This window comes from Arvicanthis niloticus, unplaced genomic scaffold (assembly GCF_011762505.2).
Source record: "Arvicanthis niloticus isolate mArvNil1 unplaced genomic scaffold, mArvNil1.pat.X pat_scaffold_338_arrow_ctg1, whole genome shotgun sequence".
In the NCBI taxonomy this organism is placed as follows: Eukaryota; Metazoa; Chordata; class Mammalia; order Rodentia; family Muridae; genus Arvicanthis; species Arvicanthis niloticus.
The window spans coordinates 64192-87403 of NW_023045992.1; the positions used below are offsets into that span (position 1 = coordinate 64192).

A 23212-nucleotide genomic window follows, 5' to 3' on the forward strand; every position below is an offset into this window, starting at 1 on the left:
GTGCATGTTTAGCACTCAGAAGGCGAGTCCAGAGTCACAGGGGGCATGTTTAAGATTGAGGGGGCATGTCCTGAGTCACAGGGGCAAGCTTAAGAATCAGGGGGCGTGTCCAGAGACACAGAGAATTTGCTTAAGACTCAGGGGGACATGTCCTGTGACACAGGGAGCCTGTTTAGAACTCTGTCCAGAGTCACAGGGGGTTTGTTTAGGACTCAGGGGGCCTGTTTAAGACACAGGAGGCATGTCCTGAGACACAGGGGCATGTCCTGAGTCACAAGGAGCATGCTTAGACTCTAGCATGTATTCTTTCATGATAATGAAGACTAGAGAATTGTGGAAAGGCTTGACTGTATTAAATACACTCACAGGATTTCTGTCTTAGTGTTTTCATTGCTATGAAGAGAAATCATGAACAAGGCAACTTCTATAAAAGCAACAGTTTAATTGGGACAGGCTTACGGTGTCAGAGATTTAGTCCTTTTTCATAATAGCAGAAAGCAAGGCAGGCATGCAAGAAAACATGATGCTGGTGAAGAAGCTGAGAGTTCTGCATCTTGATCCAAAGGCAGCCAGAAAGAGACTGTCTGCCAGGGAGCTAGTAGGAGGGCCCATTCTGCACTGGGTGGAACTTCAAAGCCTTCAGTGATGCACTTCCTCCAAGGCCACATCTCATAATAACTTCCTCCTACTCCCTGAGCCAAGCATATTTTATACTACCACATTCCACTGCCTGGCCCGCATATGGAGACCACATTTAAAAATAGCATAATACAAAATATGTGAGGTTCAAATTAAAAAGTCCCATCATCTATAGAAGTCTCATAAATGTTAAAAGTCTAAAGTTAAAAGTCTCTTCTGAGATCATTCCAATCATGTAACTATAATCCCCTATATTTTAAAAAATACCACATAATATCCATCCAAATTCACAGGATATAGGTCACCATTCCTAATCACCATTGTGAGAAAATACTGGGCAAAAATAAGACCAAAAGCCAGCAAGGCAATCTCCAAACTCTGCATCTCCATGTCTGATGTCAATGTGTTCTTCAGATCTCCAACTCTTTCCTGCCCTGCTCACTGCAACACTATACTTTCTCTTTGGCTGATTTTATTTCCTGAAAGTAGTTTTCCTGAGAAGATATCCCACAGCTCAGAAATAAAAAACTCTTGGGGTCTCCAAAGTAACTTTAAAATTACAGCTTCTTGTTCCAGTATCTGGGATCCACAGATGTTCTTCTGTGCTCCTCAAAAGAAGCTGGGACTCTCTCTCCAGCTCTTTCCACTATAGTATACTAGGTTCTGCTTGACTCCACTCAACTGCTGCTGCTGTTCTTTCTGCTCATCCCATGGGACTGACATCTTCAACATGCTGGGTTCTTCTGTGACAAACAGTCTTCACTGCATTCCTCTCATGCTTCCTTCATGGTGCCAAGCCTCAGCTGCACTCCATGAAACATTCATGCCTTAAAACCAGTGCCACCTGGGTGAGTCTTACATAGGACTGAATCAAGCTGCACCACAAGGGACAACCTTGGCTACCTCTGAAATACAACTTCTTTCACCTCTTAGAAAACACTTACCAGAAGATTTCACCTCAGTGGTGCTGGTTTCTTCTTCATCCCCACTAATTTTCTATCTACAGCCAACCAGCATCAATTGTCTCAGTTGTCCCTTCTATTCTTTCCTCTAAAAGCAGAGTCACATGGATAAAGCTCCTGAGTTCCTCTGCCTGCTCGGGCCCAAACTTCTATTATTTCATCACCAGCTTTCTAGTTTTCTAAAACTTCACTGTCTAAGCTCGACTCTGCTTGAACTTGCTCTGTAGATTAACCTTGAACTCAGAGATCTGCATGGCTCTTTCTTCTGAATGCTGGGTAATACATGTGTAACACTTTGCCTGTACCTAAACTTTTCCTTACTTAAAATGTGTTCTGTACCAGGAAGACTTGAAATAGAGATCTGCTTGATGTTCATCTCAGATTTAAGGAATATACCTCCATGCCTGTACTTAACTGTCTTGTTTTAGATCTTAAAATGATAACGCAGAATATTATTCACAATCCATCAATTGTCAGTTTCACACATACTGGTAACCCTTGTGTCCCCATGAAAACAATAACTAGGTAATGATAATGCCTAACATGATACAGTTCTCCTTTTTCCAACTTCACATTCATAAGTTTAGGTGGATGGAATTTTGCCCTAATGTCACCATTCCTTTAATTCCATTTAATATCACTGATTACAGAATTTAGCTTCATTCAACTTCCTGGTTAGATTTTCTCTTTTGACCTAACATTTTATATTTTTTCTAAGATTACTATGCTTGCTCAAAACAATCATCATGAGAACAAACATAGGTCAAAGGATTTGCTGGCTTCACTGAGACTTCCTTTGTCAATGCAATGAACATCAACCTCTTTACCTTATCTTCAAGGACACTCTTCAGCCAAAGGGAAAAGTCAGCAACATTCTTCCATAAAACATCATAAAAACTATACACGAAGTTCAAATCACCCTCAGTACATATGTGTTTCATAATCCGACTAGGATGGCCCATTAAGTTCCATTTAATGCATATACACATCCAAAGTCTAAAAATCCACATTGTTCCATAAAACAAAAAACACAGTCAGGCCTATCATAGCAATGCTTAAGTCTAGGGTACCAACTTCTATCTTAGATAGAATTTCCATTGCTAAGAAGAGACATTGTAACCAAGGCAACTGTGTTAAAGGCAAATATTTAATTGGGCCTGGCTTACACTTTCAAATGCTTAGTCCATTGCCATCATAGCAGGAATGTCAGCATGCCTGCAGCCATGATGCTGGAGAAGGAGCTGAGAGTTCTGCATCCTCATGTGAAGGCATTCAGGAAGAGACTGTCTTCCAGCCAAGTGGTAGGAGGGTCTGTTTTGTACTGGTCTGAGATCCAAAGATCACCACCAAAGTAATTCAATTCCTTCAAAAAGGTAACATCTCCCACAAGGCACATCTCTTAATATTGCCACTTCTTAGGGTCAAACAAACTTAAATCACCAGAGTTTACTCCTACTATAAATCTTTCATGCTTTTAAAAATGATTAGGACTTGCAGAGGCTTTGACATGTTGATTACTTTCAGATGGTTTCTCTCTCATATGTGTTCATTTCTGTATTCAGAAACCACTGTGGCATGTAAACGATTTCCCAACTTTAGAACAATCAAAAGGTTTCTGCTCAGTTTGTGTTCTTTTATGTCTTTGGACATGAAAGAGATATGCACAGGCTTTACCACGTTCATTACATCTGTAAGGTTTCTCTAAAGCATGTGTTCCTTCAAGTGTTTGGAGAGTACAGTGACATGCAAAGGCTTTATCACATTGACTACATTCATAAGGTTTCACTCTGCACATTTTCTTTTGTGTATTCAGAGATGACTGTCCTGGAAAGGCTTTACCTCATTCATGACATTCAGTTTCTCTCCAGTATGTGTTCTATTGTGATACTGAAGACCACTCTGACATGAAAAGGCTTTACCACATTGATTACATTCATAAGGTTTCTCTCCAGTATGTGTTCTTTTATGTCTTTGGAGACTACTGTGATCTGAAAAGGCTTTACCACACTGATTGCATTCATAAGGTTTCTCTCCAGTATGTGTTCTTTTATGGATTTGGAGACCATTGTGACATGAAAAGGCTTTACCACATTGATCACATTCATATGGTTTCTCCCCAGTATGTGTACTTTTATGTCTTTGGAGATGACTGTGACATGAAAAGGCTTTACCACACTGATTACATTCATAAGGTTTCTCTCCAGTATGTGTTCTTTTATGTCTTTGGAGATGACTGTGACATAAAAAGGCTTTACCACACTGATTACATTCATAAGGTTTCTCTCCAGTATGTGTTCTATTATGATACTGGAGACCACTCTGACATGAAAAGGCTTTACCACATAGATTACATTCATAAGGTTTTTCTCCAGTATGTGTTCTTTTATGTCTTTGGAGACTACGGTGACATGAAAAGGCTTTACCACATTGGTTGCATTCATAAGGTTTCTGTCCAGTATGACTTCTTTCGTGCCTGCAACAATAATGGGTACATGTGAAAGCTTTACCACATTCATTACCCTGATCAATCATTTTAATCTACTATGAATAAATTTTGCAGATGGTCTAAAAAGAAAGAACACTTAGATTGTAAGGTTTTATCACTTTGATGTTCCTGGTTGTACTTGCTCACTGTGGGTTGCTTTACCTCTTTTAAAATACCTGTGATGGTAAGAGCATTTACTACATGGCTCACATTTATAACATCCTTTCTCTATATGAGATTTCTATATCATGTATTTCACATGTCTGAAGATATCAGGATATTAGAACACTGATTGCTTTCTTAGTTTTTCCTGTAGTGTGAATCACACCACAGCAGCACTATGAGCCAGGACAAACAGAAAAATTTCCAAACTTCTAGTACCCATAGAGATTTTCTGCAGTGCGACTTTGGGGATGTTCCCAGTAATGTCAGAAAACCAATTAATTGCAAATGTCTATCATATTCAGAAAGTCTACCAAAGGCAGAATATAATATATGTTCTCATTTTTCTGGAGTAGAAAGAGGTACGTTGCTTCTTTCAACATCCCTATGCGCACAAGGTTTTATCCATTCTGACAATTGATATACCCATTAAAAGAAGAACAAGTGAAAGGTTTCCATATTGAATTCATACAATTTGACATTTTGTTCTTTGTAGACATGTGGTATATGGATTAATGTTTCTCCATGACTTTTTTCACTCTCATTAACTGACCACTCAATAAACCTAAAAATGTCAGTACAAGAATATGAGTATCACCAAATTTACCATGGACTATTTGCTTATTGGATGGCTTTGGATATATATTTATCACTATTCAATGTGCATCATCTAAATATGATGAGGCTACTCAGATTGGTAGTTCCACAGCAAAGCTCTAATGGAGCTACAAATCAATTAAAGGTATGTCTTAAGGCATTGTTTTCTTGTCTTCTTCCTTAGAGGAATGCCTTACAAACATACATCAGATAGCTGACATTGAGGAACATGGCTTTGTGAGAATATTATAATCATAGCTAGACTTAAAGGACTGATTTTTTTTACACACTTGCTTTTCTTTATAGCTTCCAGAACACATTAAATTTTCCTCACATGCATATTTGTATCAGCTTGCACATGAAAACTACCTTTCACATCTTCTAGGACTTTGATGTTGTTCTTCAATATGATGATCTTCCCAACTGTAACCTAAAACACAGTACCAGAAAGTGAATGATATACTATTGGAAATTAGGTAAAGTTCAAGTTACTGTGAATTTTGACAGCACTGAACCTGATTTATTCAGCTCAATCTTCCTTGTTCTCAATTGAAATAACAGAGGATCATCAATAACCAAGAATCACTTGTTCTATTATTTTGAAAAGCAAAACAAAATTCACAGTATTACCTATAGCATTGAGATTCTGGTAGGTCTCCAGCATCACATCTTTGTAGAGATTCTTCTGGGAAGGATCCAGCAAATTCCACTCTTCTGCAGTGAAGTTCACATGCACGTCATCATAAGTCACTGCATTCTAAAATATCACACACATGTGTACACCAGAAAGCATGATTGTGAAATCACTTTAAATAAATGGATACATTCTAGACAATGTAATATTGTAATTCTGGTACTTTCTCCATTTATTTCCTAAAACCGAAGTTATAATATAATTATTCTGTCATTTTAGAAAAAAGATTGAATTATGTTTCACCCGTGTTGCTTCTGATCCCTTTGAATAGGATATAGCCTTGCAACACAAATGGCAACTGAGAGGGATATGCAGGGGGAAACAGATCAACTGTACTGAGCACACATCTGAAAAGCTGTATGAACAATTACTAACTACAAAGGTGATGGGCAAGCTGCGAGTATTTGCTCATGTTTTAATAACAGAGGTACAGGCAGGTGTATGTCATTGAGTTGGATGCCAGCTCGGTCTATGCAATGAGTTTCAGGACAGCAAAAGTTACATGTTAAGAACCTCACTCTGCTACAAAAATAAACAAGGAAACAAAAATGATAGAATGAACTCACAGTTTTCTACTGAAGTTCCTGCAAAGAATTATACATTCATGGAAGTTCTGTATTCATCTTGCATAAACATAAAGTGAACCAGTTTAAACAGCAACATTAATTAAATTTTACTAAAAGGGAATGCATGTTTAAACAGTTAAAAATTGACAGATAAAAATATTAGTAAAGTATAGGTTTTGTTTTATTGGTTGTTTTGTTTTGTTTTGTTTTGTTTCAAGACAGGGTTTGTCTGTGTAGCCCTGCCTGTCCTGGAACCCACTATGTAGACCAGTCTGGCTTTCAACTCAGAAATCTCCCTGCCTCTACTTCCCAAGTGCTAGGATTAAAAGCATGTGCCACCACCATGTGGCAGTAATGTATATGTTGATCAGAAATAAAGAATGTAGTTCAGGAGATATAGCTCAGCTGTTGAAAGATCTTGCTGGTCTTCCACATAATGGTGGTCAATTTCTAGCACACACAAATGGACCCATGCCTGTCCATTTCTTCAAGATCAGGAGTTCTGAGGCTATCTTCATACAACAGTAAAGATGAGGCACACATGATATTCATATTCATGCACCCAGCCACAATACACTTATTTCTTCAAAAATTTCATGACAAACAGAAGAGTTAGGCAGAACATCATACACCTGCAATTCAATGAATCTGAAGTATCAAATAATATTGATGACATGAGCATAAGCCATCCAGAGAAATAGAACATAATCTATGCATTTGGCTGAATTTCAAAATTGAAGATGTGGATGAAGAGCAGCACAGAAGCATGTGCTTATTGAACAAAAGCATGTCAGGAGGCTTATGTGGTTTCTCTATCTACTGTCAGCACATGAAGGGCTTCACAAAAAAAATTTATTCTAGAAAACCAAAAACAGAATGAATGAGGTTAAAAATATAAAACCACCAGGTTTGCAAAATAGCATAGCATTGAACAGCAAATGTTTGCACAGTATTTTATGTGATTGAGGGACAGAGTCCAAATGGGGAATGTATGCGAGCATGAGAGAAAAGCTGAAAAATCAGATTCAACAACAACACTTGAGACACCCAGAACAAAATTTATCCTGTCTAAAAAAATGCAGAAGGAAAGCTGGAGCAGAGACTGAAGAAATGGCCAATAAAAACTCATTCAATTGGAGACACACATGGACAAGCTCGAATCCATGTCATTAAGGATACTCTGTTATGATTCCACACAAGAGTCTTGCATAATTGTCCATTGAGAGGCTCCACCCAGCAGCTGACTGAAGCAGAAGCAGAGATCCACAGTCAAACATTGCATGCACCATGGTAACTGATAGAAGAGTTGGGGAAAGGATTGAGGGTCCTGAAGAGGATAGGAACTCTACAGGAAAACCAACAGACTCAACTAACCTTGACCCTTGGGGACATTAAGAAAATGAGACACAAAGAATAACACACACAGGCTGGACAAAGGACCCTGGTCCATAAGTAGCAGATGTCCAGCTCAGTCTACATGATGGTCCTCCAACACCTGTAGCAGGAGCTGTCCCTAAAGCTGCTGTCTATCTTTGGAATCTGTTCCATTAACTGGGCTGCCACATCTGGCCTCAGTGGAGAGGAGCACCTAACCCAATAGAGACTTGTTACACTATCATGGATACCCAGGGGCCCATACCCTCTCAAAGGACAAACAGAAGATACAGCAGGAACTCTGTGAGGGCAGCTGACCTAGAGTAGGGACTCCACTAAGTTCATGGCCATTTTAATTATAACAAGTTAAAACTGGAAAGAATACAGATGCTGCTCAACCAAAATATGGATATAGAAAATGTGGTTCATTTACAAAAGGAAAAACTATTTAGCTATTAAATACAAGGACATCATGAATTTTGCAGGCAAATGCATACACCTAGAAACTATCATCCCAAGTTAGGAAACCCAGACCTAAAAGCACTTGCATGTGTGTACTCACATACAAATGTATAGTAACCACAAAGCACAGGAAACACACACTACACTTCATAGACCCAAAGAAGCTATACAAGCAAAAAGGCCCAAATGAGCATGGTTGAATTTTACTCAGAAGGGGAAATAAAGCAATCATAGGAGGCAGATGGAAGAGAGAGAACTGGATGGGAGAGCAGATAAGAAAGGGGAATCGAGGAGAACCAGCAACAGGTGTGGCAAGAGACAAGAGAGGGCCCAGAGGGGGAAAAATGAATCAAAATCTGCAGCTGGCTGGGGGAAGGGGTTACATTTAGGATGTGCCAGAGACCAAAAATTGGAGGGCACCTAGGAGTCTATGTGGTCGATCTTAGCTGAGATGCATAGCAGTTAGATATGGACACAGAAGAGGCCACATCTGCAGTCAGGCAGGACCCCCAGTGGAGAGTTAGAGACAAAAGAAACTAAAAACCTTTCTATGCAAAATTTGTCCTGTACACAAGAATACAATCTACAACATAGATTATGTACAGCAGCAAAATAACGCTTTAATACCATTTTGTTGTTGTTCTAACTTGCTACTCAGCTGCTGTGATTGAATCCTTTAAGCAAAAGCATCTCAGGTAAAAACTGTTTGTTGTACATAGTTCTGTCTTGGAAGCTTAGATTAGAAACTGAAGGAAAAAAACATGGGCAAATACTGTCTCCTGGCCTTCTCTCTTGCTTGGTCACTGTTTCATGCTCAGCCTGCTCTCTCATCCAGCCCAGGACCACTTGCTTAGGGATATTGCCACCCTCAGTGGAAGAGCCTTCCTAATAAATCATTAACACTATCTTTCACAGACATAACTACCAGCCATTCTGATGAGGGCACACCCTCGATTGAGGCTCCTAGCTCTAAAATGTTTCGAACTGAAAACTATGAGAGACATAATAATAAATGAGCAAGTTATTACAACACAAAACCAATAATTTAACCATATTAATACAAGAGCTCCTGCCACCCCATGAGGATCTTGGAGTTGTGGCTGAGCCAGGACAAAATAGGGAGGGCACCTGACTCAGAGGAGGGATGGATACACTGGAATGGGGAGCTCAGAGGCTGTGCTGACCTGTGGTGAGGCATCTTTAACCCTGGGTTTCCAGGACAGTGCTACCAAAGATGTGGCTAAAACAGCTGGAAGGTGGACAGAAAAGCAGATTGTCCCACACAACTCAAATGACCACCACAAAGGACAGGATCTCTGACCCAAGGAAGATATGCTAAATTTGTTAGAATTCATGAAGAATGACTTTCCATCTTATGATAGCTCTGAGTTCAAAACTACAGAGTCACATATGAACTGGGCAGAGTGTAGTTCAGGAGGTGGGAAATGAGGTCTTTGTCTTTCTACCCTGTAAAACAAAGTAGGCAGAGCCTGGTTTTGCCCTGGATGCTGTTGTGAAGAGCTCTCTGTCATGGACTAGTCAATGGGTCTAGATCCTGTTGTTAAGAAGGATTTAACCCAAGGTGTGGGGCTAGTAACTAAATTGATTAGGGTGGAATCTGTCTCATTTCCTCAGTGAGAGAATGAAAGTTCCAAACCCAAAATAGACACCCACAAGGGGGCAGTAAAGGCTACCCAGCAGATTCCTCCACTTTGACAAAGGAGAAAATGAAGACAGGATGGCAACTGTGAGCCTTGTCAGGGTTCCAAGTCTGCTCTAACCATCCCAGAAATTAAGACCAGAGAAACACCGTCCACTATACCAGGCTCTGGAACATCTTCAAAGCACTTCGGGGCTATGACTCTCCAGCGTATCCACAGTAGCAGGATTACATGTTCAATTTAGTCATCTCCCTCCACATATACTCAAGAAAAATCTGAAAACCAAGGCACACAGACACAAATCTGGCAGATAAGACACTGACATAGAAACAATGGTTCATCTTAACAACCAGCCTTTCAATCCTTTAGTTGGGAGTCCTGAGGGTCTTGGGGTTCCAGTCAATGCATTAAGATGTTATGTCCAAGTCACAGAGACCCCAACGACAAACATGGGGGCTATTGTAATGCAAACGCATGGAGGTCTTTATTATGAGCTCTGTAATAAGGATTCTCACCAGTCAGCCTCAAGTGAGATCGAATCTGAGAGACCAAGTCTAGGGGTGCTGGGTATTTATTGCAGTTACAGCAAGATTGTGACATTAACATACAGGTCAGCAACTTAATATTTTAAAAACTCCATGTCTGGCATAATCTGCAGGAACCAACCAAGGGGGTAAAATCATCTGACAACCATGATGGGTAGGCTAACTTTGTCTTTGTAGGGTGTATTAGTTATTGATATGTAGCTTAACCCTGCAGTTGTGCCTTGACTGGCTGTTGACAAGGGAGGTTTGTCATAGGATGTTTGCTCAAGTGACTTTGTGCAATCTCAGAAACAGAATTGATTTGGCTTTACAAACTCATCTTTGTGCCTGAGGTCCTTATTATTGAAAGATGCTCCTGTTCAAGCAAAAGCCATGCATGGCAGTAGAAAAGGTACTTCATCCAAAGACCTATATCCCTATCTGTTACTGCACTGTCTAAAACTGTTTTCCTGAGCAGGTACCCCACAGCTCTGGAATCTCAAAATAGTAGAGTTTCAAAGGTAACTTCAATATTACAGCTTCTTGTTCCAGTATCTGGGATTAACACATCTGTGTTCCTCAAAAGAGATTGGGTCACTTCTCCAGCTCTTCCCTCTATAGCACTCTAGGTTCTGCTTGACTCCACTTTACTGCTGCTGCTGTTCTCTCTGCTCATCCCATGGGACTGACATCTTCAATATACTGGGTTCTTCCCCTGCGACTAGGATTCACTGCGTTCCTCTCATACACTCCCTTCACTGGGCCAAGCCTTAGCTGCTCTGCATGACAGGTTCATTCATGCCTAAAAACCAATACTGCTTGGGTGATTCTCACACGTGATCAACTCCAGGTTCACAACAAGGGACAACCTTGGCTATCTCTGGAACACAGCTTCTTTGTCCTCTCAGAAAACACTTACCAGAAGATATCACCTCAGTGATGCTGGTTACTTCTTCATCCCCACTAATTTTTTTAACTACAGCTAACCAGCATCAATTGTCTCAGTCATTCCTTCTATTCTTTCCTGCCAAAGCCACATGGACAAAGATGCTGAGTTCCTCTGCTTGCTGGGGCTGGAACATGGCCCCTTCTATTACTTTATCACCAGCTTCCTATTTTTCAACAAATTCACTGCCTAATCTCAGCTGTCCTTGAACTTGCTCTGTAGATGAACCTTGCACTCAGATCTACAGGGCTCTGTCTCCTGAATGCTGGGTAATACATGTGTAACACTTTGCCTATACCTAAGCTTTTCTTTACCTAAAACATGTACTGTACCAGGATGATTGAATCAGAGATCTGCTTGGCGCTCATCTCCTGGGAATTAAGGCATGTTCCACCATGTGTGTACTTAAGTATTTTATTTTAGATCTTAAAATGAAAGCCCAGAATAGTAATCACAGTCCATCCATGGTCAGTTTCACACACACTGGTGACCCTTGTGTCCTCATGAAAACGATGACCAGGTGACAATTGAAAGATATAAAAAATTTATAAAGGTTATGGGAAGTTTGTATGACCCCTAGAACTGAGCCAAGAATGTAGGCCAACCGGTTCACTAGCTCCAGGTTCCAGGAACTGGCTGACCACAAAGAAAGCAGAACTAAAAATACAGGTCAGCTGGGTCATTCCGGGAACTGGCTGACCACAAAGTAGATGGTTGAGCAAGATTCAATTCCTGCGAAAAACATGTACAAGATGTTTCCCACATGACTGACTGAATAATGGGCTGGAACTTTCCACTATTTTTATAATACCCTTCCTTGGTTTCCCCCTCACCCCCGTGGTTTGTGGTTTTTTTCCTTTAAATACCTTTCTCTCCCTGGCCTCGGAGTAGACACTCCTCATTATGAGTCTCAACCTCAGCCCGGCTGATTCCTGAAATCAACCCTCTTGTGTCTTGTGAGTTACTGAGTGATTGTGATATCCCGAGACTAGAGTGAGGGTCTCCCCTCCTTGGGGTCTTTCAATAATAACACCCAACACGATACATTTCTCTTTTGTACAAGTCTGGGGGTGTGTCCATAGGTCCGCCAGCCAGTACTTGTAAGCAACTCCAGTCATGCCCCTGCCTCAGATTCGTGGGCAACCTGGGGCCTCTGCTTCCACCCGCATGCCAAGGTACCTGGAGGCTCCAGTCATCGCCCCAATCTGTAGCGGCCTGGCGGTGGGCAATCGGATTGCGTCGCTCGGTCTGTGACATCACAAGGAACCCTCCGATGTCACCAGGACTGTGGTGCTCCTCCCAGATCGCAGTGATTGTGGCGGCAGCAGCAGCAGCGGCAGCAGAGGTCTCCAGGCACAGTCTCTTGGCTCTCAGTGAAGTCAATCTGCTCTGGCGGGGATCTCCAAGCACCATGCATATGAGCTAGACCCAAGCCTTCATGGGAAATGTAGTCTCTGGCCAGCTGCTATCTTACTTTTCCTCGCAAGCATCATGGGATATGAGTTTGTACGAGACAGCCGCCATCTTGGCATGCGTCCTTATGGGAAACTGTAGTCTCGGGCTGTCCACCATTTCTGCATAGCCCTGGCTATCCTCACTCTGTATACTAAGCTGGCCTCGAACTCAGAAATCTGGGTGCCTCTGCTCCCAAGTTGCTGGGATTAAAGGCGTGCGCCATCCAATTATTGTATCATCATGACTATTGATTAATATTGGTGTATTGATTATTGGATCAGCATTTGACATGTCGGTTATTGATTATTGATTATCATGATTATTGATCACTTTTGGTTATTGACTAGTATTGATTATTGGTCATTGATTAGTATTGGTTATTGATTAGCATGATTATTGATCATTATTCCATCACTGTCATCCCCCTTCCTCTCCTTTCCAAGTGGCAGGATTAAAGGCATGTGCCACCACTGCCTGGCTATGCCTGTCTTCTTAATGTATACTATAAAAGACAAAATGGTTTGGACACATGTGCTGCAGAGTCAGAAAAACCACCTGTGTTTCTATAGGAAAGCAACTGGTCCAAATGTTTTATGCAGACTCAGAATCAGTCATGATAGTGAAGTTACTCAGAGGTCACCTCCTGATTTAACATGTGAGGAGCATCACCAGGGACCTCACAGGGTTCCCTGAAGGACAAGCCTGACTGCATAGGGGTTGATGTCAAAAGTATCCCCTCTGCAGGAAAAAGACATCGGGATGGGTATGGCCCTCATGCCTCACTGAATAACGACAGGAGGACTAGAGCCATTACAAGGTTCCCTTTAATTACTGGAGGTCAGGCCTCTATACCCGCCTTAGCAAGATTAGAATCGTCATAGCCCTTCTATACTTGGAGAAGGGAGGAGATGTCAGGGGCAGACCTGCTTATATACTGAAGGCCTAAAACCAGCCATAAGCCTAAAATCAGATAATCCTGACTTACATGCCTGCTAACACAAAGTCTTGGGTCTCTATGGAAAAAACACTGAAACAGAGGGCTATAAACTATTGTAAACAGGCAGCTTTTGTGGAAATCTACCAGCCTGAGTAGTCATAGACCTGGTAAATAGGCAGCCTTTGACAGATAGTACCAAATTAGATAAGGACAAGTGAATCATAGGCAGAGTCATAGTGACCTGACCTCTGAACCTTCCCCCTGCTGATACCCTGTTCTGAAAGATATCTGTACTCCCCCTGAACACCTATGCTCCTGTGTCATCCCCTTTCCCACATCTTGTATTTTTGTGTTTATAACCCCCATGTTAAAAAGTAAAAATTATGATTTGATAAACACACACACACACACACACACACACACACACACACACACACACACACACACAGAGTGTTCCCTGGTTGTGCTGACTTAGCTCCTGACAATCTATTTTCTTGTTCTCAGAAATACTTTGAATTATAGAACGTTATTGTGGTTTTTGATAGTATGCTGGGTCTAAAATAATCTTTATTGATCTCATTTTAAACATCAAAGTTTTGTAGTGAGTTAAAATGTCCTCTAACATAATCTATAGGTCATATTTATTTTCATATTGTAAAATGTTAGTTAATCTGTTGAACATTTAAAAAACTAGATTCCTTTTGAGAATTTCATATATGAACACTGTATTTACATAATTTTCTCTTACTCTCCTTCCTCCCACTTTTCCCAACCCCCCATATTTTTGAATACATCTTATTGTTTAATTTTGGTTATATATGTATGCATATATATGTATATATGTTTATACAAATATTGATAAATAAAGCGTTTTGGGAAAAAAAAAGAATACTTAACTCTGGGGTACCAAGTTCTGTCTCAGATAGAATTTTCATTGGTAAGAAGAGACACTGTGACCAAGCCAACTGTTTTAAAGGCAAATAGTTAATTAGGCCTGTCTTACACTTTCAAGTGTTTAGTTCATGACCAACATAGACAAGGAAGAATGTCAGCATGCAGGCAGCCATGATGCTCAAGGAGGAGCTGAGAGTTTCACATTAACATGAGAAGGCATCAGGAGAGACTGTCATCCAGCTGAGTGGTTAGAAGAGGTCTGTTTTTTTTTTTTTTTTTTTTTTTTTTTTTGGTGTTTTTCGCGACAGGGTTCTCTGTGTAGCCCTGATGTCCTGGAGCTCACTCTGGTAAACCAAGGTGGCCTTGAACTCAGAAATCCACCTGCTCTGCCTCCCAAGTTCTGGGATTAAAGGCGTGCGCCCACCACCGCCTGGTGCAGAGTCTGTTATTTACTGGCTTGCAACTCAAAAGGACCAACACTCTAGGAGTTCACTTCCTTCAAAACAGTAATATCTACTCCACAAGGCCAAACATAACTAAAATTATCACTCTTAGGACAAACATGTTCAAATTACCACAGTTTATTCCTACTATAAATTATTTCATGCATTTAAATACGATTACATCATGCAGACGCTTTACCACATTGATTACTTTCAGAAGGTTTCTCTCTAGTATGTGTTGATTTTTGTATTCAGAGAATACTGTGGCATGTAAAGGACTATCCAACTTGAGGGCATTCACAATATTTCTGCCCAATTTCTGGTCTTTAATGTCTTTGGAGACTATAGTGATAGGCACAGGCTTCTCCACATTTGTTACATTCATAAGGTTTCTCTAAAAAGTGTGTTACTTGAAGTATTTGGAGAGTACATTGTCATGCAAAGACTTTACCTGATTCATAGCATTCATGCAGTTTCTCTACAGTATGTATTATTTTATGTATCGGGCGATGCCTGTGACATGCAAGACCTTAGCACCTTGATGACACTGAGTCACTCTCTTGAATGTGCTCTATTATGTAGTCGCAGATAAAGTGAATTGTCGTTTTTCTACAGTGATTACATTAATGAGGCTTCTCTCCAGTGTGATTTCTTTGGGTATGTGTAAAGAACTCTGACATGTAAAGGCTTTCCCACATTGTCAATACTCAAGCAGGTTTCTCTCTTGTGTGTGATCTCTCCTGTCACTGCAGATGACTGTGACTTGCAAATGCTTTACAACACTGATTACATTCATGAGGTTTCTCTCATGTAACCTAGTTCTTTTATAAAAATGAAGCTGTAAAGTGTGGGGAGCCTACAGAATGTGGCTATCATACTTGCCAGCCATCTTGAGCCATATACCCTGAGAAGAGACTTGTGTTTCAACAGCCTACAACAGCTTGAACACACTCTGATAACATCTTGTTTTAGATACCCAGGATTTTCCCTGGTGAGTGTGAGACTTAAAGGTGTGACTTAAGAAGTGAGACTTAAGAGCTGGTATAAAAAACAAGAGTCAGACAGAAGAAAGTACTTGGATTTTTGAGACTTGTGATTAGAGGACTTGTGATTTGAGACTTCGGAAAGAGAGAAGAAGACAAGAGACAGGAGGAGAGGGAGACATAAGAATAAATGGTATGGAATCAAACTCTGTCTGGTTTCCATTCTTCACGTCCATCCTCATCCTCTTCTCTCTCTCTGGTGAATCTTGACCCACAGACTAGAGCAGCAGTATGAGCCAGAACAATTTAGCCCCAAGCTTATGGGGAAGTACAGCCTCTAACAATTTTGGCCCCCAAGCTTGTGGCAGTGTGGCTTCCAACATTTGGCAGAGCGTCTCCCTACAGTACAGTTGTGCAAAAGTTTTACCACATTGGTTACATTCATGAGGTTTCTTCAATATGAATCTTTTATGTTTTCGAGACTAATGGAACATACAAGGCTTTTACCACAATGATTACATTCAGAGTTCTGTCCAATATGGTTCTTTTATGTTTTGGGGGGAAATTTTTACTGGAAAGGATTTTATCACAATGGATTAAATTCATAGATTTTTTTCAATATGCGTCCTTTGATGGTTTTGAAAACAAAAACTTTGTGAAAAGGGCTTTTACCATATTAATTACATTCATACAGTTTCTCTCCAGTATGTGATCATTTATGTCTCTGGAGAATTTTTACTTATAAATGGGTTTTTCCACATTGATTACATAACAAAGTTTCTCTCTGGTATGGGTTCTTTTATGTCTTTGGAGATGACTTTGTTGTGTAAAGCCTTTACCACATTGATTACATTCATAAGGTTTCTCTCCAGTATGTGTTCTTTTATGATCTTGGAGATGACGGTGATATGAAAAGGCTTTACCACATTGATTACAATCATAAGGTTTCTCTCCAATATGTGTACTTTTATGACTTTGGAGATTACTATGACTTGAAAAGGCTTTACCACATTGATTACATTCATAAGGTTTCTCTCCAGTATGTGTTCTTTTATGTATTTGGAGATTAGTATGACATGAAAAGGTTTTACTATATTGAATACATTCATAAGGTTTCTCTCCAGTATGTATTCTTTTATGTCTTTGGAGACTACTGTGACATGAAAAGGCTTTACCACATTGATTACATTCATAAGGTTTCTCTCCAGTATGTATTCTTTTATGATATTGGAGATGACTGGGCTTTGCAAAGGCTTTACAGCATTGATTACATTCATAAGGTTTCTCTCCAGTATGTGTACTTTTATGATATTGGAGATGACTGGGCTTTGCAAAGGCTTTACAGCATTGATTACATTCATAAGGTCTCTCTCCAGTATGTGTTCTTTTATGATATTGGAGATGACCATGATGTGAAAAGGCTTTATCACATTGATTGCATTCATAAGGTTTCATTCCAGTATGACTTCTTTCATGCCTGCAAAATTAATGGGCACATGTGAAAGCTTTATCACATTCATTACCTGATCAATTGTTTTACCAATATGAATAAATTTTGCAGTTGGTCTAATAATAAAGAACACTCAGATCTTACGGTTTTATCACTTTGATGTTCAGGGTTGTGCTTGCTCACTGTGGGTTACTTTACCTCTTTGAAAATACCTGTGATGGTAAGAGCATCTATTACATAGCTCACATTTATAGCCTCCTTTTACTATATGATATTTCTATATGATGCATTTCACATGTTTGAAGATATCAGGGCATTAAAACACTGATTGCTTTCTTAGTTTTTCCTGTATTGTGAAAAACACCACAGGAGCACTGTGAACCAGGACAAACAAAAGAATTTCCAAAATTCTGGTAGCCATAAAGATTTTCTGCAGTGTGACTTGGGGATGTCCCCAGTAATGTCAGAAAACCAATTAATTGCAAATGTCTATCATATTCAGAAAGTCTACCAAAGGCAGAATACAATTTATCTTCTCATTTTTTGGAGCAGAAAGAAGTATGTTGCTCCTTTCAACAACCCTATGCTCACAAGGTTTTATCCATTATGACAATTGATATACCCATTAAAAGAAGAAGAACAAGTGAAATGTTTCCATATTGAATTCACACCATTTGACATTTTGTTCTTGTAGACATGTGGTATATGGATTAAGGTTTCTCCACAACTTTCTTCACTCTCACTAACTGACCACTCAATAAACCTAGAAATGTCACTACAGGAATATGAGTATCATTAAATTTACTATGGACTATTTGCTTATTAGATGGCTTTGGATATATATTTATCACTATTCAATACACAATATCTAAATATTATGAGACTATTTTGATTGGTAGTTTCACAGGAGAGCTCTAATGAAAATACAAATCAATTAAAGGTATCTCTTAAGGCATTGTTTCCATTTCTTCTTCCTTAGAGGAATGCCTTACAAACATAAATCAGATAACTGACATTGAGGAACATGGCTTTGTGAGAATAATATAATCATAGTTATACTTAAAGGACTGATTTTTTTTTACACACTTGCTTTTCTTTAGAGCTTCCAGAACATATTAAAATTTCCTCACAGGTATATATGTATCAGCTTGCACATGAAAATTACCTTCCACATCTTCTAGAACTTCGATGTTGTTCTTCAATATGATGATCTTCCCAACTGTAACCTAAAACACAGTACCAGAAAATGAATGATACAGTATTGGAAATTAGGTAAAATTCAAGTTACTGTGAATTTTGACAGCATTGAACCTGATGTATTCAGCTCAATCTTCCTTGTTCTCAATTGAAATAACAGAGGATCATCAATAACCAAGAATCACTTGTTCCATTATTTTGAAAAGCAAAACAAAATTCACAGTCTTACCGATAGCACTGAGGTTCTGGTAGGTCTCCAGCATCACATCTTTGTAGAGATTCTTCTGGGAAGGATCCAGCAAATTCCACTCTTCTGCAGTGAAGTTCACATGCACATCATCATAAGTCACTGTATCCTAAAATATCACACACATGTGTACAACAAAATGCATGATCATGAAATCTCTGTAAATAAATGGATACTTTCTAGACAATTTAATAATGTAATTCTGGTGCTTCCTCCACTTATTTCCTGAAACAGAAGTTATAATCTAATCATTCTGTCATTTTAGAAGGAAATTGAATTATAAGTTTCATCTGTGTCACTTCTGATCCCTTTGAATAGGATATAGCCTTGCAACACAAATGGCAACTGAAAGGGATCTGCAGAGGAAACCGATCAACTGTACTCAGCACACATCTGAAAAGCTGTATGAACAATTACTAACTACAAAGGTGATGGGCAAGCTGCATATATTTGCTCATGTCTTTAGTCGCAGAGATACCAGCAGGTGTATGTCATTGAGCTGGATGCTGACGTGGTCTATGTGATGTGATGCAGGACAGCAAAAGTTACATATTAAGACCCTCACTCTCTTGCAAAAATCAACCATGGAAACAAAAATGATAGAGAGAACTCACAGTTCCTTACTGAAGTTCCTACAAAGACTTATACGTTCACTGCAGTTCTGTATTCATCTTGCAAGAACATAAAGTGAACCAGTTTAAACAACAACATTAATTAAAGTTTACTAGAAGGAAATGCATGTTTAAACAGTTAAAAATGAACAGATTAAAATATTAGTAATGTATATGCTTATCAGAAATAAGGAACAAGGGCAGGAAAGATAGCTCAGGAGTAGAAAGCTCCTGCTGGTCTTCCACATAATGGTAGTCAATTTCTAGTATGTACATGGGGATCAACAACTACCCCTTTTTTCACGATCAAGAGGACTGAGACCATCTTCTGACAACAGTAAAGATGAGGCACACATGATATTCATATTCATGCACACAGGCAAAATACTCTTATTTATTCAAAAATTTCAGAACAAACACAAGAGTTAGACAGAACGACATACACCTGGATTCCAGTGACTCTGAAGCATCAGACAGTATTGATATCATGAACATATGCCATCCGGAGAAATTATATATATTGCCAAATTTTAAAATTGAAGATGTGAATGAAGAAGTGCACAGAAGCATGTGCTCATTTTACAAAAACATGCCAGGTGGCTACTGTGGTTTCTGTATCTACTATCAACAAAACAAAGGTCCTCACAGAGATATTTAGTCTTGAAAACAATAAACAAAAGATATAAAGTTAAAAATATAAAACCTCCAGGCTTGCAAAATAGCTTAGCATTGAATAGCAAACGTGTATACTGTATTTTATGTGAATTAGAGACTGAGAACAAATGAGGAATGTATGGGACCATGAGAAGAAAGCTGAAGAATCCGTTTCAACCACAACACTGGAGACACACAGAATAAAATATGTCCTGTTTGAAAGAAATGCAGGGGTAAAGCTGGAGCAGAGACTGAGGGAATTGTTAATGAAAACTTGCCCAACTGGAGACCCTCCTTATGAACAAGCACTAATCCATGATATTATTAGGGATAGTCTGTTATGCTCCCACACGGGAGCCTTGCATAATTGTTCATTAAGGTGCTCCACCCAGCAGCAGACTTGAACAGATGCAGAGAACCACAGTCAAACATTAAATGGTCCTTCAGGACTATTATGGAAGAGTTGGGGGAATGATTGATGGCCCTGTAGAGGATAGAAATCCACAGAAAGACCAACAGACTCACCTAACCTGGACCCTTGGGGACACTCACAGACTGATCCACAAACAAAATAACACACACACAGTCTAGAGGCTCTTGGAACATATGTAGCAGATGTGTAGCTAAGTCTCATGATGACCAACCCCAACAACTGTACCAGGAGCTGTCCCTAAAGCTGCTGTCTATCTTTGGAATCTGCTCCCTGATGGGTGCCATGTCTGGCTTCAAAGGAAAGGATGCATTTAACGCAGCAGAGACTTGATGCACCGCTGTGTGGAGATACCCAGGGGCACACACCTTCTCAAAGGAGAAATATAGGATATTAGATAGAGGGACTCTGTGGGTAGGGGACCTAGAGTAGGGACTTCACAAAGTACATAGCCATTTTATTATAACAGCTTGAAACTGGAAAAATCCCAGATGTCACTCAACCAAATATGGATATAGAAAATGTGGTTCATTTACAAAAGGAAAAACTATTCAGCTATAAAATACAAGGACGTCATCAATTTGAAGGCAAATAGATACAACTAGAAACTATTATCCTGAGTGAGGTACCCAGACCTAAAACACATACATGTATGTACACACTACAAGTGAATAATAATCATAAAAAAAGGAAACCCACACTACACTCTATAGACCCAAAGAACCTAAACAAGAAGGAAGGCCAAATGAGCACGGTTGAATTTCACTCAGAAGGGGGAATAAAGAGTCATAGGAGGCAGATGGAAGAGAGAGAACTGCATGGGAGAGCAGATAAGAAAGGGGAATCGAGGAGAACCAGCAACAGGTGTGGCGAGAGACAAGAGAAGGCAAGAGAGGGAAAAATGAATCAAAACCTGCAGCTGTCTGAGGGGAGGGCGTACATTTAGGATGTGCCAGAGACCATAAATAGGTACCAAGAAGTCTAAGGTTGATCTTATCTGAGATGCATAGCAGTTAGATATGGACGCTGAAGAGGCCACATCCTGCAGTCAGGTAGGACCCTTAATGGAGAGTTAAAGACACCAACCAATCCAAAAATCTTTCTACCCAAAATGTGTCCTGTCAACAAAATACAATCTACAACATAGATTCTGTACAGCAGCAAAGTAACGTTGTTGTTCTAAGTTGCTACGCTGCTGCTGTGATTGAATGCTCTGAGCAAAAGCATCTCAGGTAATAAGTGGTTGTTGTACATGGTTCTGTCAGATCAGTGTCCATCATTTTGGGAGCGTAGATTAGAAACTGAAGGCAAAATGCATGGACAAACACTGTCTCCTGGCTTGCTCTCTTGCTTGCTCACTGTCTCATGCTCAGCCTGCTCTCTCATCCAACCCAGGACCACTTGCTTAGGGATATTGCACTCAGTCAGTGAAGAGCCTTCCTAATCAACCATCAACACTATCTCTCACAGACATAGCAACCACCATTCTGATGAGGGCATACCCTCGATTGAGAATCCTTCAGATGACTGTAGCTCTGAAATGCTGAGAACTGAAAACAACAATGACACAGACACATAATAAATGAGGAAGTTGTTACAACACAAAACCAATGATTTAACCATATCAATGACAGGAGCCCTGCCACCACAAGAGTGAGTTGGAGTTGTGGCAGAGCCAGGACAAAATGAAAAGGGACCTGGCTCAAAGCAGGAAGGATACATTGGAATGGGGAGCTCAGAGGCTGTGCTGACCTGGGGTGAGATGTTTTTAAACCCTGGGTTCCCTGGCCAGTGCTACCAAAGAGATTGCTACTAAAACAGCTGAAGGTGGATAGAGAAGCAGATTATCCAGAAGTCCTTGAAATGGCTCCCCAAAGAATAGGATCTCTGGTCCAAGGAAGATATGCTAACTCTCTTGGAATTAAGAACCACCTTCCATCTAATGACAACTCCAAACTACAGAGTCACATATAGAATGGCAGAGGGTATAATGGAAAAGGGGAAATGAGGTCTTTGTTTTTCATTCTGTAAAACAGGGTAGGAAGAAAGTGATTGTGCCCTGGATGCTGTTTTTGTTGGTAAGAAGGATTTGATCCAAGTGAGGGGTCAGTAACTAAATCAATTGGGATGGAAACAGTCTCATTTACTCAGTCACAGAATAAGAAAGTGCCACACACATAACAAACAACACAAGGGAACACATAGGGCTACCCAGCAGATTCTTCCACTTAGACAGAGGAGAAAATGAAGACAGTATGGCAGCTGTGAGCCCTGTAGCATGGTTTCCAAGTCTGCTCTAACCTTCCCAGAAATTAAGACCAGAGGCACACCGTCCCCTATACCAGGCTCTGGAACATCTTTGAAGCACTTTGGGGCTGCAACTCTCCAGTGCATCTACTGTAGCTGGTTCCACGTTCAATTTAGTCATATCCCTCCACATATACTTAAGAAGAATCTGAAAACCCAGGCACACAGACACAAATATGACAGGCAAGCCACTGACAAAAACAACAAGGTGCATCTTAAACACTGGGGTTCCAGTCAAGCACTAAGATGTTTTGTCAAAGAGACATCCAACAACCAACAAAGAGCTATTGTAATGCAAACACATGGAGGTCTTTATTATGAGCTCTGTAATAAGGATTCTCACCAGTCAGCTCACATGAGATCCAACAATGAGAGACCAAGTCTAGGGGTGCTGGGTATTTATTGTACCTACAGCAAGATTGGGACATTAACATGCAGGTCAGTAACTTAATATTGTAAAAACTGCATGTCCTGGCATTAATCAGCAGAAACCAATCAACCCTGAAAACCATCTGACAACCATGATGGGTAG

The 23212-nt window shown here is 40.0% G+C and overlaps 1 protein-coding gene across 2 annotated transcripts; it reads right to left on the reverse strand.

The window, feature by feature from the left end:
• Positions 1–424: 424 nt before the first annotated feature.
• Positions 425–18804, reverse strand: LOC143433954 (uncharacterized). Of its 2 annotated transcripts, XM_076706333.1 has the most exons (5): positions 18661–18804; positions 18400–18460; positions 5476–5602; positions 5215–5275; positions 425–4074 (listed from the first exon to the last, which is right to left on the reverse strand). In XM_076706333.1, the coding sequence occupies exons 2-5, from the start codon at positions 18406–18408 to the stop codon at positions 3411–3413; spliced, it is 861 nt and encodes a 286-aa protein (XP_076562448.1). In that variant the 5' UTR covers positions 18409–18460; positions 18661–18804; the 3' UTR covers positions 425–3410. The 2 variants fall into 2 exon arrangements, with proteins under 2 accessions (XP_076562448.1, XP_076784296.1); XM_076928181.1 differs by lacking the exons at positions 18400–18460; positions 18661–18804 and adding an exon at positions 9764–11749.
• Positions 18805–23212: the final 4408 nt, after the last annotated feature.